At 37.4% G+C, this 14,780-nt stretch overlaps 2 protein-coding genes across 2 annotated transcripts; one reads left to right on the plus strand and one right to left on the minus strand.

The window, feature by feature from the left end:
* The first annotated feature begins 2,324 nt into the window (after nucleotides 1–2,324).
* Nucleotides 2,325–6,960, plus strand: dram1 (DNA-damage regulated autophagy modulator 1). The gene is made up of 7 exons (XM_044186212.1): nucleotides 2,325–2,836; nucleotides 3,212–3,279; nucleotides 3,493–3,635; nucleotides 3,731–3,908; nucleotides 4,165–4,223; nucleotides 5,173–5,265; nucleotides 5,350–6,960. Exons 1-7 carry the CDS (start codon nucleotides 2,706–2,708, stop codon nucleotides 5,386–5,388), a joined length of 711 nt encoding a protein of 236 aa, XP_044042147.1. The 5' UTR covers nucleotides 2,325–2,705; the 3' UTR covers nucleotides 5,389–6,960.
* Nucleotides 6,961–13,601, minus strand: washc3 (WASH complex subunit 3). The gene is made up of 7 exons (XM_044186213.1): nucleotides 13,390–13,601; nucleotides 12,130–12,228; nucleotides 11,980–12,045; nucleotides 11,746–11,877; nucleotides 10,505–10,621; nucleotides 8,901–8,965; nucleotides 6,961–8,794 (listed from the first exon to the last, which is right to left on the minus strand). Exons 1-7 carry the CDS (start codon nucleotides 13,438–13,440, stop codon nucleotides 8,695–8,697), a joined length of 630 nt encoding a protein of 209 aa, XP_044042148.1. The 5' UTR covers nucleotides 13,441–13,601; the 3' UTR covers nucleotides 6,961–8,694.
* Between the last annotated feature and the right edge of the window lie 1,179 nt (nucleotides 13,602–14,780).

A 14,780-nucleotide genomic window follows, 5' to 3' on the forward strand; every position in this document is an offset into this window, starting at 1 on the left:
TTTTATGATATATGCCTAATATGAGACAAAGAATATTTCTGCTCTGTTCAAAAATGTATGTTTTTGGTTGTCAGTCATTTCTTTTTCACTTAAAGGAAGCAGCTCATAGCGGCGACTCGTTCGCGAGGACACATTACTACTGGGCGCTGCCTCAAGGGCCCAAGGTGCCCCTTGTTTGAGCCTGTTTAAGAAGTGACAGTGACAAAAAGCAGCAAACACAACATTGACATATTATGAAGTTGATATGGCATTTTTAAAGCTGCAGCTTTAAGATTCCTCATTGCAAAGTTAAAGGGCAAAAAGTCCTTCTGAAAAACCAAAAGAAAAGGACGAAAGAAGCCATCATGACACATTCAAAAGAATATTGAATGCTAATCCCTCTATATCTCTTCACAAGTCCTACAATCAACATCTAAATTCTTAAACACAAATCTCTAGCTATGAGGAAAGTATACCAAATGTGCTCTGTAACAAAGGCATTTTCCTGGCAGCAGAAAAGCAGAAATATAACTGCTCAGAACTACTGCTATGATTTTTTTTAAATTAGTAAAAAGTGGAACTTGTTCAGGTACCATCACATAACCTAAACACATGAAAACAGGTGGTTGTATATGTGGTCTATGGTCTCTCCTTCTGAAACCAGGCAGTCTGCAGTTTTTCTGCCAGTAGCCTTCTTCCCTTCTGATTCAGGAGCCCCACCAAGCCTGAGAAAAGGCCTTTTCAACAACAATTTCTTAAGGTTGCTGCCAAGTCAGCCGCTGGCGAGCTTCAATGGCTGCATCAACAGTTGGACTCTGTGTCCCAAGCCTTTCTTTAGGATGTAAGAAAAGCTCTACAGAGGTGTGAGCTGAAAGACTTCTGGACGTGAGCCTCCACCAGATGTTCCAGGTTCAACTTCAATACCTCTGGCTCTGTCCCATTGTTTTCCAAGCCATCTAATCCAACAAAATTCCAGGAGTGGAAAGCTTTACCCCATTTACCTAAGTGTTCAAAACATACAGGCACGTATCCAAAGCTAGATTATCAACAAGGGAGGCGCCAGGGCCCCAAACCTGCATCAGGGATCCCAAAAGCCAAAGTGTGACAAAGACTCTGTGATCATTTGAGTAAGTGCAAATGTGCCCAGCATCCTGCTTCTTCATTTGGTGTCGAGTTTATTTTAGTGTTGGAGTTAATATTATTGCTACATGGTGTATATTTGTAACTTACCACAAATGAACTGACACACAGCAAGTCGGGGCATGTATTCCAACATAGGTGTAGGCTACTGGTTGGTTGTGAGGAACGATTGGGGGTGGGGGAGATGGGTATCTTCTTTTGATTTTTGCTTATCTAACCCTGGGACAAACCATAACAAAGCAGGATCAAAGTATCGTCACATCCTGTGGTACTCCTCATTGGATGACTACCAAATAAGTTTGTTTCCGGAGCCCAACTACATGAAATTGGTAGACCTCATCCACCTCCACAAGCTCCTTCACCACCATAGAGCAGTGGTGGAAGAAATACAGCATACAGATCATATACTTAAGTCCCAATAAAGTAAAAGTCATGCATTCAAAATCTTGCATAACTAAAAGTACAAAAGTATTAGCAGCAAAGTGTATTTAAAGTACTTAGAACTCAAAATGCAGAAAAATGGCCCCTTTAAGTATTATATTATTATATATAGTACATAGTATAGTACATTACATACTGCTGGGTAGGTTCATCTATAACAATGCCTCATATATTTATAAAATCATCATATGTTTTGCATGTAAAATCTTAATCTGCACAGTAACCAGTAACTACAGCTGTAAGATGTAGTGGCGTGAACTTCAAAAAGTACTTCAAAACTGTACATGAGTAAATGTATTTAGTTACTTTACCACCCCTGCCAGAGGGGTAACAACAGTCCAAGTACTGACACCTGAAAATTATGAAATCAGAAGAGAGTGAAAAAAACTAAAACAAAACTACAACAAAGTACTGTAATGTCATAATCACTGGTTGAAAGTCACGTTTAGGTACTTATTACCATGTAAAGTCACTTTATTTCTCTTCTCCACTTCTTTTCAGACGTAAATGTTTTACTACATTGTTTTAATAGCTACTTTACAGATTGAGATTTTACAGATATACTACCCAACATTATATAAATAAAAAGAAATAATAATAATTCAATAATATGACAATATGAAACTGAGAAAGGCCCATTCTGCACAGTGATTACTTTGATCGTTGAGTGCATTTTTCTGATCAAAAGTATTGCTTTGAATGCAGGACTTTTTATACTGTGGTACTGCTTCTCATACTTCAGTGAAAGATCTGAATATTTCCCTCACTGTTGGCCATTACTGGCACTGACACACGCCAAGGCAATTTAAGAGAAATAGGGTCTCTGAGACAAGATAGATCCCTAAAATAGGGAGGAAGGAAGCGCTGGATGATCATAACGGGTGGTTTGCATAGGCCGGCCCACAAGGAGTCTTTCTGGGGAAGAGGTTACTGTAGTTACTGTATATCGGTTTATTGGCAAAGGACAGGATCATTCTGTTTCACACACTGCCGTGTGACTGTCGGTAACATACTTACAACAACCGCAGCAGAGACCTGTTCCTGGACCCGCATTTAAACCTGAATTTCCTATTGTATGGCACTGTTTTACTCCGCTCAGACGTGTGGCAGCGTTTTCTGGCAGTTTCGCGTAAAATCTCTCCAAGATGTTTTGGTTCATGCAAGGACTGTGCTTTCTACCGGTGTTTCTGGTCATCTGGTCCTCCAGCACTTTCATTGTTACCTACATCATTGCGCTTTTCAGACAAGATGTCGACATAATCTTTCCATACATAAGGTAAGTTTTATTCCTACAGTTATTCTCTGATCTTTAACAAGTCAGATCTGAGGTATAAAATGCATGTCGATATTTTATTTTCAGTGAAAATTAGAAATAGGTTGCGCCAAACTTTAGTTTCGTTTTCCTCTGCTTGAACTTGGCTGGTGCTCGACCTCCAGCTGCACGTACACATCTGTTGTTTTAGAAGACTCGCGCAGCTTTAGACCTCTTCTTTTCACTTCTCCCTTTACATTTAGACTTTTATTTTGAGACTAGACGACTAAACGTTGAAATTTAACAAACCTACATATAGTCTCAAATAACGGTTATGATTTACTAACACATGTCAGTAACGCGAGCGTTAAAATGCAGATCTCTCTTTTCCCTTTTCAGTGACACAGGTGCAAAGCCTCCAGAGAGCTGCATTTTTGGCCTAATGACATTCATTTCTGCATGCGCAGGTATTTCCATCCCTATGAACATCTGCAGTGTCACCTCTGTAAACTGACTCTTTTGGGTCACTTTGGGCTTTCCCAAGGGAGGAACCAAAAAACATTTCCCTTTTTTAAGAAAATGAAAGAAGAATTTAAGTGTTGGGATGCAAGAGGGATTTTTTAAAAGAGTCATAAGTTCACCAAACCTTGTGCTAAATGCACGATTTGACCTTTGTACAGGAGTAGCCACCACATATGCCAGGTACAAGTTTGTGGAGAAGCTGAGTGAGGAAACAAGGGTGGTGCGCCCATGTCTCAATAAATCTGCACTCATGTTTGGGATGCTCTCCTGTTTGGGCATGTGTATTGTAGCAACCTTCCAGGTATGTCTTCACATGTGGTGCACATTTTAATCACATGAAAATAATTTCATGTAGGCTAATGTTTAATGGCATATCTTTCTTCTTTTTGATTGCAGGAAACAACAGTGACAATAGCTCATGATGTAGGAGCTCTGCTGTTCTTTGTCTCTGGTGTCTTTTACATAAGCCTCCAGTCCTTTATATCATATTGTGCCTATCCATTTGGGTCCTCCATTATTGTGTGTCGAGCACGTTTGGGTATTGCCATCATTGCTGCTTTGGCATTTTTCCCCAGTATCCTTTCACAGAAGTCAAATCTGTTAAAATACCAAAAAAGTCTACAGTATATGCTCTGGTTTCCTGCTGTTCTTTCAGCTATGTTAACATGCATGACATGCATTTAACCAGGAAGCTTTATGATTGCAACATTATTCTCTTGTTCTCTTGTATTATCATTTGTGTCACTACCAGTAAATGCGCATAATACTATATTCCTTACACATTTAGTGCCAACATTGTCAAATGCCACTTTCCTTAATGGATAATCCAGCTGTCATCTGTGCGTCCTTTGTGAAACAAACCGAACTGCACAGAGACACACAAGACAAGGTAGGCTGTAGTTTATCACTATGTCATATGCATCCGTTTGAAGCTGAATCAATTAGTCGATTAGTCAATCGACAGATAAATAATCAGCAAATTTTTGATGATTGATTAATCATTTGTCATTTTTCAAGCAAAAATGCTAAACATTTCTTAGTTCCAGCCTCCCCATTGATAGTATTTGCTGCTTTTCTTTGTCTTATGTCAGTGATTCCTAACCAGGGATAGGCTACTTGTACCCCACAGGGGTACATGGTAAGATTGTGGAGTAGTTCAACTAATGTGACTAAAATGATGATTTGATCAAAGAAACATATCCACATATTTTAGTTTAGGAGAAACATAAACATCCAAATAGAATTACAAAATGGTGTGATGCTGATCTTAATCATAGTTTTAGCAACACAATATCCAGTAAGCTACAAGCCACGATAGACTGACTGCACAGTACACACCTACTACGAACCTGAGTCAGCTGTAACACATTAAAGCCATGTGTTGCAATTAAGAGTGTGTGAAAAGTAGTTAGCAAGCAGGCAGAGAAGTCGAAATAGTTAGCCAAAAGTAATGAATAAAGAGTTGAAATAGTTAGCTAAAAGTATAAACAGTCAAAATAATTAGCTAAAAGTAATAGTGATAAACAGTTGAAATAATTATTTGGATAAAAAGTTAAAAATAGTTAACTTAAAGTATAAACACTTTAAATAGTTAACTAAAAGTAATTGATAAACAGTTGAAATAATTCACTAAAAGTATAAACAGTTGAAATAGTTAGCAAAAAGAAAGAAAGAAATTTGTGATGGGCATTTTTCCTACATTTATAGACCAAACTATTAATCAATTAATCTAGAAAATGATTGTCAGATTAATCGATAATGAATATAATTGTAGTTGTAGCCCTCCATCACTCACATGTTGAATGTGTACTGATTGCAGTATCTGTGTCCCTCTTCAGGACTATCCCTTCCAATTAGCCAGCGCTGTATGCGAGTGGATTGTTGCCTTCAGCTTCATCTGCTTCTTCCTCACATACATCGATGATTTCAAAGTGAGTATCACACATCAAACAGAAACTCTTTTTCAGTTTATTGTCGTAGTGGTTCTTATTTTTCTCCCTTTTTATTTCCTACAGCTGTTTACCTTACGAGTGAAAACAGAGTATGAGGAGTAGTCATGATCACTCTGCAACTGCCAGCAAAACTTTGTAAAGCTTTTATACTCATACTTTTTTTACACACATTTTACACTGCAAGCTTTTATATGATTTTGTGTTTTGTACCACCTGACTGAATTTGTTAGTAGAATACGGTGGGTACTTTTTTACATTGTTATTTATACAACTGGCTGTCAGGTGTGAGGTAATAGATGAAAAAACTGACCACAGCCTGTATCTTTATACTTTTTATACAATCTCAAAACATTTTACAAGTGTACTTATTGCTGCCAAACATCACCTTGCACTTTGCTCTTGCCACACCAGCATGTCCTGTCAGACCTGTGACTACTAATAAAGAGAAGTTTGTAACACAGGCAACACGTTTGCTACACGTGGTTAAATGGGAATACCACTCAAACTAATAACACATTTGTCTGTGGGTACATAGCAGTTTAGTCAGTACTGATGTTTTTTACGAAAATGGAGAGACTAGACTTAGTTATCTTTCACTGATACTGTATGTAGGTGCTCGTTTTATGCTGAAAAAAATACTTCAGATGGGATTATTATTCAAATGCTGCCAAGTTCCTTAACCAAAGTTGTTGGTTGATTTTTTTTGGTATTTTCCAATTGTGTTTCCTTTGGATTGCTAGACTGTTGTGACAACAAATTAGGTAGAAAAAACTATTTCTATGGATGCTCCCATTCAGTTTTGATTCTGCTACTTATGTATATTGTTAATATGCTAAATGGTTTCAGCTGACACTGTTACGTGGTTCTACAGTGCAGCCATGGATATGATTTTGCATGTGTCTACAGCCTGTAGACAGCTCATGCAATGGAAATTAGGCTATTTAATTTGTTTGCTCTGTACAACTGCCAAATTTAATTGCTGTAATAAAATAAAAAGGAATTGAAGCTGATTAGAATTAAAGACACATTTTCAGTATGCTTTCAGGCAGATAAATAAAAACTTTTTTTTTCTAGAGCAGTGTTAAATGTCTAGTTGCAACCCCTCCTGAGAGGTTGGCATGGACATGAGTTTTAAGCATTTCAACCAGTGACTTTTCCTTCTCAAATTGTTTAATTTGTAGGATTTTCATGAGCCAGAAGAGCCAAATGTTTCCAGCATTTCACACGTAAAATGTAATAATTTGAGAAAAGTCAAAACAGAAATATGTTTTCATTTGTTTCTTATTTCTTTAACATCTGATCCCTTTGAGTGGTCAGATTTTTGTGTCATAGTGTTGGCTGTTTTCACTGTCACTATTGTATTTCACTGGCCAGTACTTTTGGGAGCATCCCTTTTTAGACAATGGCTATAATTGGTGATTAGTAGATTGGACTACCACACAGTATTATAAAGAGAAAATCCCGCTGTAATGCTTAAGTGGACAGAATGGAGGTCAGATGAACACAGATTATTAACCTGCTCACTACAGACACTGTATCTACAAGGGAAATTGTTATTATTTGTAATTCAATTACTTTGTATTGGTACTGATTTGCTTATGATATAATGTACTGTACAGATCATGATGCACTGCAGCGCTGACAAATAAAGACACGTTTTTTTTTTAAAGCAAACTGTTTTGAGCATTTATTACAGATTCTTGCTTTTGTAAACAAAGTGTTTTCCAGACTTCTCCACACTCAATATTTCACAGTCATTATAGTCTAATATCCATTTATTGAAATCTTATGAATGCAACTATTTCTTTTCTGCTTAAGCATTCTTGACACTGTTTCCTGACTTCACTATATTACATTTTCAGGAATTTAGTCACAAGTCCTGATCAGAGTCTAACTACAACCAACATAGTAAACCTGCAATTTACATTTTTCTGACAAGTGGTGTTCATCACTGATTTACCTCTTAGTGCAAGTTTGTTAACTCTTCATTACAGCAGAAATTAGTGTGCAATACACTGTTATTCCAGGCATTAAAACTCTACGAATCCAATTAAAGATTAAGAGAACATGTCGATGGAAAAATGGTAGCTATGCAAGTACCCAAAGCAGAGCCAGGCAACACATTACTATTTGTTGTTTATTGTCTATTCATTGGTGACATATAATGTTGTTGTTTTTTCTGTAAATCAAGACACATGCAGCAGCTTAGGAAACTATTCAGTTTTCATTTTTTGATTCATTTTCGCTGTGACATTATTGTGTGTGAAAATAGATGGGCAAAATTAAATGTCATCCATCTTAAATCTACAATACAACAAAAGTGTGCAAAAAGTGAAGGGGTCTGAATACTTTCTGCAGTCACTGGAATTTAGTCTAAAATTAACAATATAAAGCAACAGAGGCCTAACACTGAATGCGTTGTAGTTTTTGTTCCTTCAACGTGGCCACATGGTAACTACTGGTGATCACTGTAAAAAAGAAAATATCTACTCTCTGTGTATTGGTTAACAAGGTAAAACAATGGGAAAGCATACTGCTGCTCAACTGCGACTTGTTTACAATATTCTGTGATAAGACACCGATTAGTAACTTCTGTTTTTTATATTATTCATATGTCCACATATTAAAATCACATAAAAATAATAAAGAAAATAAAGAAATAAAGAAAAAAACAGGTGGTATCAATCATTCTGTGAAAGGTCAACAAGTCAAAATATTCCTGGAACAATTTTATCAAAATACTTAAGACTGACAGCTGATTTTTTAGGAAGGAACATCACATGCTGAAAGACATTTCCTTCCTTCAAACTGGTGTGTGATATACAGGAAATCAATACTTATTATTACTTACAATGTAATTATTGTGATATTCTTCACCCTGACCTTAACACAGAGTTACAATATATGTGTTAAACAAGTATCCAACATACAACTTTTTTCCTATTTTATCTGGACCCTGTAACAAAGAGGCATAACTTTCAACTGATGAGTGTATCTCTTAAAAGGCATAAGACTGTGATAGTAGTGTGACAACCAAAGAAGACCAATGATTTCTACAGTATATAATTACTTTATGCTACTGCCATGTTCTGACCACTTTTAACAATCAACAGGGAAAATCATTCCCTCTTTTTGAAAATCATTTCTCAAAAATGCTAAATGTAACAATATTAGGGAGGTCACTGACCCACCAAAAGCAAAACTTTTTCAGCTCTTTTACACTGAAATTACAATCACTCTGGCTGGATTCGACTGTTTCAGGCACTTACAGTTGCACCTTCTCGCTTGTACTCCTTTACAGGCACAGTGCACCCTTCTCCTCTTTCTGAGTGCAGGCCTACAGAAGCTCAGAATAGCGATGGATGCCTTTACAGGCAGCTTTGCGGTGGTGGGGACAGCGGACAGATGTCAGTCACTGAAAGATGATTCGCTGTCAGAGCTGGTGGCGGAAGCATCCTGATCCTCTGTGCTCCTTGTTCCTCCATCAGGCACGGGGGCATCTGGTGTGCTGTAATGAGCAGTGAAGGAAATGTTATTGGTCAGTTTCATAATATAGCCACAAGAATGCAGCAAGATTAATTTATGATCATCACCAGTGACGGTAAAACACTCACTCAAGCAAGTTAGGATCCAAACCCTCCAAGACCATTTTATTCCTTATAGCCATAACTGGAACTCCCTATGACAGATAAAAGATGTATTGAGATACAAAACACAGTTTATTTTTATATCCCTATTAGGGATGGGCCAATATATGATTTTATCGCAGATCGGGATAAAAAACACTCAAGATAAGTTGATCGTGGTGAATTTTCATTATCGGGATAATCGTAAATATCTTCACAAGTGACTTGAAATAGCTGTCTAGCTCACTAACGTACAGTCCTATATTGATTTCCTGATATATTTTGAATTGCCAATGTTTGGCACGTCTCACTCTCTGGGCCACAAGGCTAGCAGTGCTGTTTGATGAAAGAAAAGTGCCACAGTGTTGTTCAGGCTTTATTACTAAAACGGGTCCAAAGTAGTACAGTTAGACTCTGCCACAATGCCAGTTGGATTTTATTTTCGTTAAAGGATCATTGTTGTATTTCTTAAGTCAGAGGTATAATGTATACTACTACTGTATATACTGATGCAATTGAAATTGTTGTCTGTACCATTTGGTACCATGGTAGATAAGTGAAAAATAGAGCATGATTTAAAAAAAACTTAAGGGATTATCATGTAAGAAAGAACAGACTCACACAATGTTGCTAAGTTTTATGTATTTATTTATCCTTTACTTATGCAGGGGGACCTTATGATTTATGATTACTAAATTTAACATTATTTGTTTTTCACTAAAAAGATATGTGTCCTACTCGTGATGCAATAAATATATTTGTTTCTTAACAAAATGTAAGGTAAAGCTGTGATGGAAAAATTGTTGTGAGCTGGTCAACTCAGATGAAGAAGACTCTGAATGTCTTACACAGCAATGTTTAATGAGGCTTGGCCAAGGAGACAATGGTATCAGCAAAACAGGGTGAACTCCAGTGTAGTGCACAGACCAAGTCTGAAGGTTTCTTCCTGTTCCACTATATTTATCCTTTTCTAGCGCTATAGTGTCTAACATGCTTCCCTTATAGGGTTAGGAACCTTAAGCCTAAATATGTGTGCGCTTCCTATTGGAGGATAAAGAGGATCTCACCTACGGTTCCGCTTGAATTAACGGGACATCTGTAGTACATTTTTCAGGCAAATAAATTAGGGTTAGGAAGGAGACAAGAGCTACTATCAGTGACCTTGGGGTTACCTAAGTAACGGTCCTGCCTGTAATCCCTCCCTAGCCTGAACCAACAGAGCTAATAAAGTGAGTTATAGCTGAGAACATACAGAAGTCAGCTCCCTTTCCAGGATAGTAAGTGACTCCCAAGCGACTATAGCCATGTTTCTATTCCTCACCTGTTAACCAAATCTCTAACTAGGGGCCTATGAGAACTACAGATGTGGCTTTTACACATGTAATATAAGATGTAATATAAGAAAATCCCATGACAAAAGTGATTCCAGTATGTTTTGGTGCCATTTTAAGAGACTTAAGCATATTTTGATGATTATGTGGATAATATTGTGAATCGTAATCATTTTGGCCAGGATAATCGTGATATGAAATGTTCATATCGTCCCATGCCTAATCCCTATAGTCCATAAGCAGGTGTTACTGATGACTTACCACTTGAACCATTTTCAGGTATCGGGCATAACGTGGGTCCTTGGCCACTGTCATGACATTCTCTGCAGCTGCTTCTGCTTTTTGTGTCGCTGCAGGCTGTGGTGCAGTCTGAGCGGGCTGCAACATGAAATATACAAATTATTAAGACAGTGTGAAGGAACAAGTGGTTGAGATAGCACAAGATGTCAGATGTGGTACTTTTTTTTCCATTTCCCGTAGGTGGAACTCTTTTGTAGATTTCAGATTTGGAGAGTTTGTGAGAATTTCATGATCTGATGTTGGAAGGTATAATACTGATCATCGATGAACTAGATCTGTGTTGTTTGCGTTTCTACTTTTTTATAACGTTTGTTTTTGCCACGTTGTATACTGCATTAAAAGAATGATTGCTTATTCGCTTCCTTGCTGAAAGTTTGATGAGAAGATCTGTACGCTAAATATGAAGCTCCAGCCAACAGCCAGTTAGCTTAGCTTATCATAAAGAATGTAAACAGGGGGAAACAGCTAGCCTGGCTCACTCCAAATCTCAAAAATCCACCTACCAGCAGCTCTAAAGCTCACTAATTAGCACATTCATGTTTTATCTGTACATAAACAGAAGTGTAAAGTTGTGGTTTTACAGTGAGTTGTGTGCTGGAACTACTTCTCTCTAAGCACGGTGACTTCCTTGAGACTCGTCGTCACCGTGAGGTTGCCAAGTTGAGTACTGATTAAACAAACCAGATATAGCATGTTGAGCTTTAGAGGTGCTGGTCAGTGGATTTTGTTACCTTTGGACAGAGCCAGACCAACCATTTCCCTTTGTTTATGCAAAGCTAAGCTAACCATTTCCTTCCTTTAGCTTTATTCTTAAAGGTCCAGTGTGTAACAATTAGGAGGAGCTATTGGCAGAAATGGAATATAATATTTATAAGTATGTTTTCATTAGTGTATAATCACCTGAAAATAAAAATCATTGAGTTTTCATTACCTTAGAATAACCTGTTTTTATCTACAGAGGGAGTGGGTCCCCTTCCAAAATCTCAAAATATTCCTTTAAGTACAGAGTACACATCTGGCAGACTTTTTATAAGCACTGCAATAGGAACTGGCTGGTGCATCTACATAAAATGCATATGTATGGCTTTGGACTAATGCAAGAGAAAACATTTTCAAAAAAATCATCTTGGCTTTTGGTTAGTCTGCACTAGTGTGGCTGAAAAATACTATATGCTTGTCTGTGTGAATGTCAGTGTATTTACCTCTGGAGGAGGCAGGGTTTCTGCTGGTGGAGTCTGGCTCTGACTGGCGGTAGTGGGTCCATTGGCCTGAGCAGGTTGCCGCTGACTGAGTCCATCTATTGTGACATCCTCGAGCCCAGGAATGGAGGACAGCTGCTCAGAGCATTACAATATTTGACATATGATCAGTGCATGACATGTACACAGAGTGGCATAAACTGCACACAGAATGACTGGAGAGGCTCAAGAACTCACCTTGGCTTCCAAAATGCACAAGGTTGTTTCAATCTGCTGTATGCGAAGAGATATGTTTGCAAGTTTCTGTGGGAAAGAAGTTTGACAGTTCAGGCTATAATCTAAGCGTTACAGAGGATAAAAGTAACGAGTACAAGAAGATGTACAAACCTCTTCACAAACTGTGGAAAAACGGTTAAGGAACCGGACTGTGTGCACAACAAACTGATTGAGATAGGCAACGACTCTTCTCTGTTGAATAGCAGGGACCTGAAGGAAACACAGATAAAGCTATTTTAAGAAGAAAGGTGTAATGTACTGAGAAAATTAAGTAATTAACACTATCCCGCACTAGGCTGCTACAACCCATATTTATCCATCTAGATTGTTTTGGTGTGAGTTGCAGAGTTTTGGAGATATTTGCTGTAGAGATGTCTGCCTTCTGTCGAATATAATGGAACTAGATGGCACTCAGCTTGTGGTGCACAAAGCGCCAAAAAAATAGGAACTATTTTCTTTTTACGGTTAGTTCCTGCATGAAACTGCTCGCAACACATCTGTGGATTATCTTGAGTAACCGGATCATGATTTCCAGAAAGAGACATTGCTGTTGGGTTTTTCAAATGTATTACATTGGTCCTTTAAGCACCACAAGCCGAGTGCCATATAGTCCCATTATATTCAAAAAAAGGCAGACATCTCTGCGGGCCGATATCTACCAAACTCAGCAACTCACACCAAAACAATCTTGATGGATAAATAGCACTACAGGTAAGAGTAAAAATATGTATTTTTTATTTTGGGATGAACTCTCAGGAGTTCAGGATCTTGCAATCTGTGAGACTGGAGGATAATCAACAGGAAAAAGACTGATAGGCACACCAAATATTGATAATTGAGGTGGTAGTGCTCTACAGAGACCTACATACTACTGACCACCAGTTGTGAATTTACCTCTATATATCAAAAATGTGTGACCTAACCCAAACTGTATGTTATACTATGGCAAGTATTAAGAGTTGCAACTCTAATCAGGTCAACTTAGGTGTTAACACCCGATGAGACAAAATACTCAAGGACGTTGTGAAAGCGTATCTGCTACTAAAGTCCAGTAAACAGTGCCATCAAGTGTGACAGTGTGAACAAGTGTAAGACCACAAAAAAAGAAGTTCAATGGGGAACTTGAACTATTACGTCCTTGGCGGACACTGTTTTTGGTGGTGATGTTTGCTAATGATAATGAAATTGCCGGCTGCTTTGTTTACAGCTAAATAGTTTTTTTGTAAACTAACGTTACTATTATCGTTACTAACTGCCATGCTAAGTGACAACTGTCTTACAGCACCGTTTAGGCCTGTTTCTTCTCATTTCCTCAACATGTAGCTTAACGTTGGTTAGTTACCGTTAATGTTAGCTAAGCTAGATACCAACCTTGGTAAGATCAACACCAGACCCCACAATCGGCAGCCCGTCCTCGTCCATTTTAGCTTTTTAAACTTCCTGTAGATTATACAGCAGTTTCAGTTCTAATGGCAATAAGCTTAACCGCAAAAAGACAGAAAGCGGTAAATGAAGATATTTGCTGTGAAATGTTTCATGTGACTCTGGACTGTGTGATTACGTCATAACGTCACAAACGGCAAGCGGATACTTCCGGTAGAATCAGCCAATTGGATTTGTGATTTGAGCTTTTATTTTGAAGTCTCTCTTCCTGCCTGTGGAAAACAACAACATCCGGTTAAGTCTTGTAGCTACGCATGACAATTTATGGTTATGACATTTTATAAAGCTACGCAGCTTTTCATTACGTGTTAATGAAATGTGAAGTTCACGTAAAAATAGAGTAATATCGAGAGAGGGGTTACAAGTGAAAAACATTCACTATACAGGAAGACAGCGTAAACAAGAGCTGGTTGAAAATAACATTTTCAACTCAACAGTGAGGGTTTTTTTTTTTTTTTTACTAACATGTAAGGAATTTATTTGTAGATTTGCTTTCCCTGTTAAACAAAATAATACATTTTCCCAGTGATTTTCTTTGAATTAATTACGGATTTAGTCACTATTTTAAGAAACACATTAAAACCCAGATTAAACTTGTGCTGCAGAAGTTTTTGGAAGGATCTATCTGCTCTTGTAACATCCAGAACTTGTCACTTTGTCAATTAGATGGTAAAATGTGTTGTTTTGTGTATCTGACCACAGCAGGATTGATTAGGACAAATTCTACCTGATACATATGATCATAATTATGGCCAAGTCTTTTAAATCTTTTTTTTAGTTTTTAAGTCTTTTTTATAGTTTTTTTCCCCTGTTCTTAACAGAGCAGGGGGAAAAAACTATCTATTATTGCTTACAGTGAGAACAGCTGTCAAAACCTGAAGAACCTGTTTGTTAGAGCATCCTTATTTATATAACTGTACATTTCCTGGTATTTTATGGACTTAATACTATGTTGTTGTACATTTTTGTGTACTTGTTCTACATTCATAACACGTTTTAAAAGTTTAATGAAAGTTCATTCTTGACCTCTGAAATAATAGTTTAACAAAACATTGACTCAAGGTCCAATAATTAACTTTTTCTGGAGCTTTCAGCTGTAACACATAGTCTTCAGTAGCTCCGCATCATCTGTGTGATTCAGATGAAAGGCCAGGAAAAATATGTAAATATTATGTATTATTATGTAAATAGTATGTGTACGTTAAGTTGGGGCTGTTTTGTCAAAATTTTAAAAGTTCCTTTTAAAAATATATAGTAATGTAAGTGTAGGAAAATAACTCACAAATTACACCATCTAGGTGAACTGTAAACGTGCAAAA

This window comes from Siniperca chuatsi, linkage group LG23, assembly GCF_020085105.1.
Source record: "Siniperca chuatsi isolate FFG_IHB_CAS linkage group LG23, ASM2008510v1, whole genome shotgun sequence".
Classification (NCBI taxonomy): domain Eukaryota; kingdom Metazoa; phylum Chordata; class Actinopteri; order Centrarchiformes; family Sinipercidae; genus Siniperca; species Siniperca chuatsi.

Bases quoted from the DNA above. Each gene is read 5' to 3' on its own strand.
- dram1 (XM_044186212.1), top strand. From the start codon at position 2,706: ATGTTTTGGTTCATGCAAGGACTGTGCTTTCTACCGGTGTTTCTGGTC. The intron at 3,280-3,492 runs GTATTTCCATCC...ACCTTTGTACAG, and splicing joins ATTCATTTCTGCATGCGCAG to GAGTAGCCACCACATATGCC. The intron at 5,266-5,349 runs GTGAGTATCACA...TATTTCCTACAG, and splicing joins CATACATCGATGATTTCAAA to CTGTTTACCTTACGAGTGAA.
- washc3 (XM_044186213.1), bottom strand. From the start codon at position 13,440: ATGGACGAGGACGGGCTGCCGATTGTGGGGTCTGGTGTTGATCTTACC. The intron at 10,622-11,745 runs GTAAATACACTG...TTCATGTTGCAG, and splicing joins AAACCCTGCCTCCTCCAGAG to CCCGCTCAGACTGCACCACA. The intron at 8,966-10,504 runs GTAAGTCATCAG...TATCTGTCATAG, and splicing joins ACCTGAAAATGGTTCAAGTG to GGAGTTCCAGTTATGGCTAT.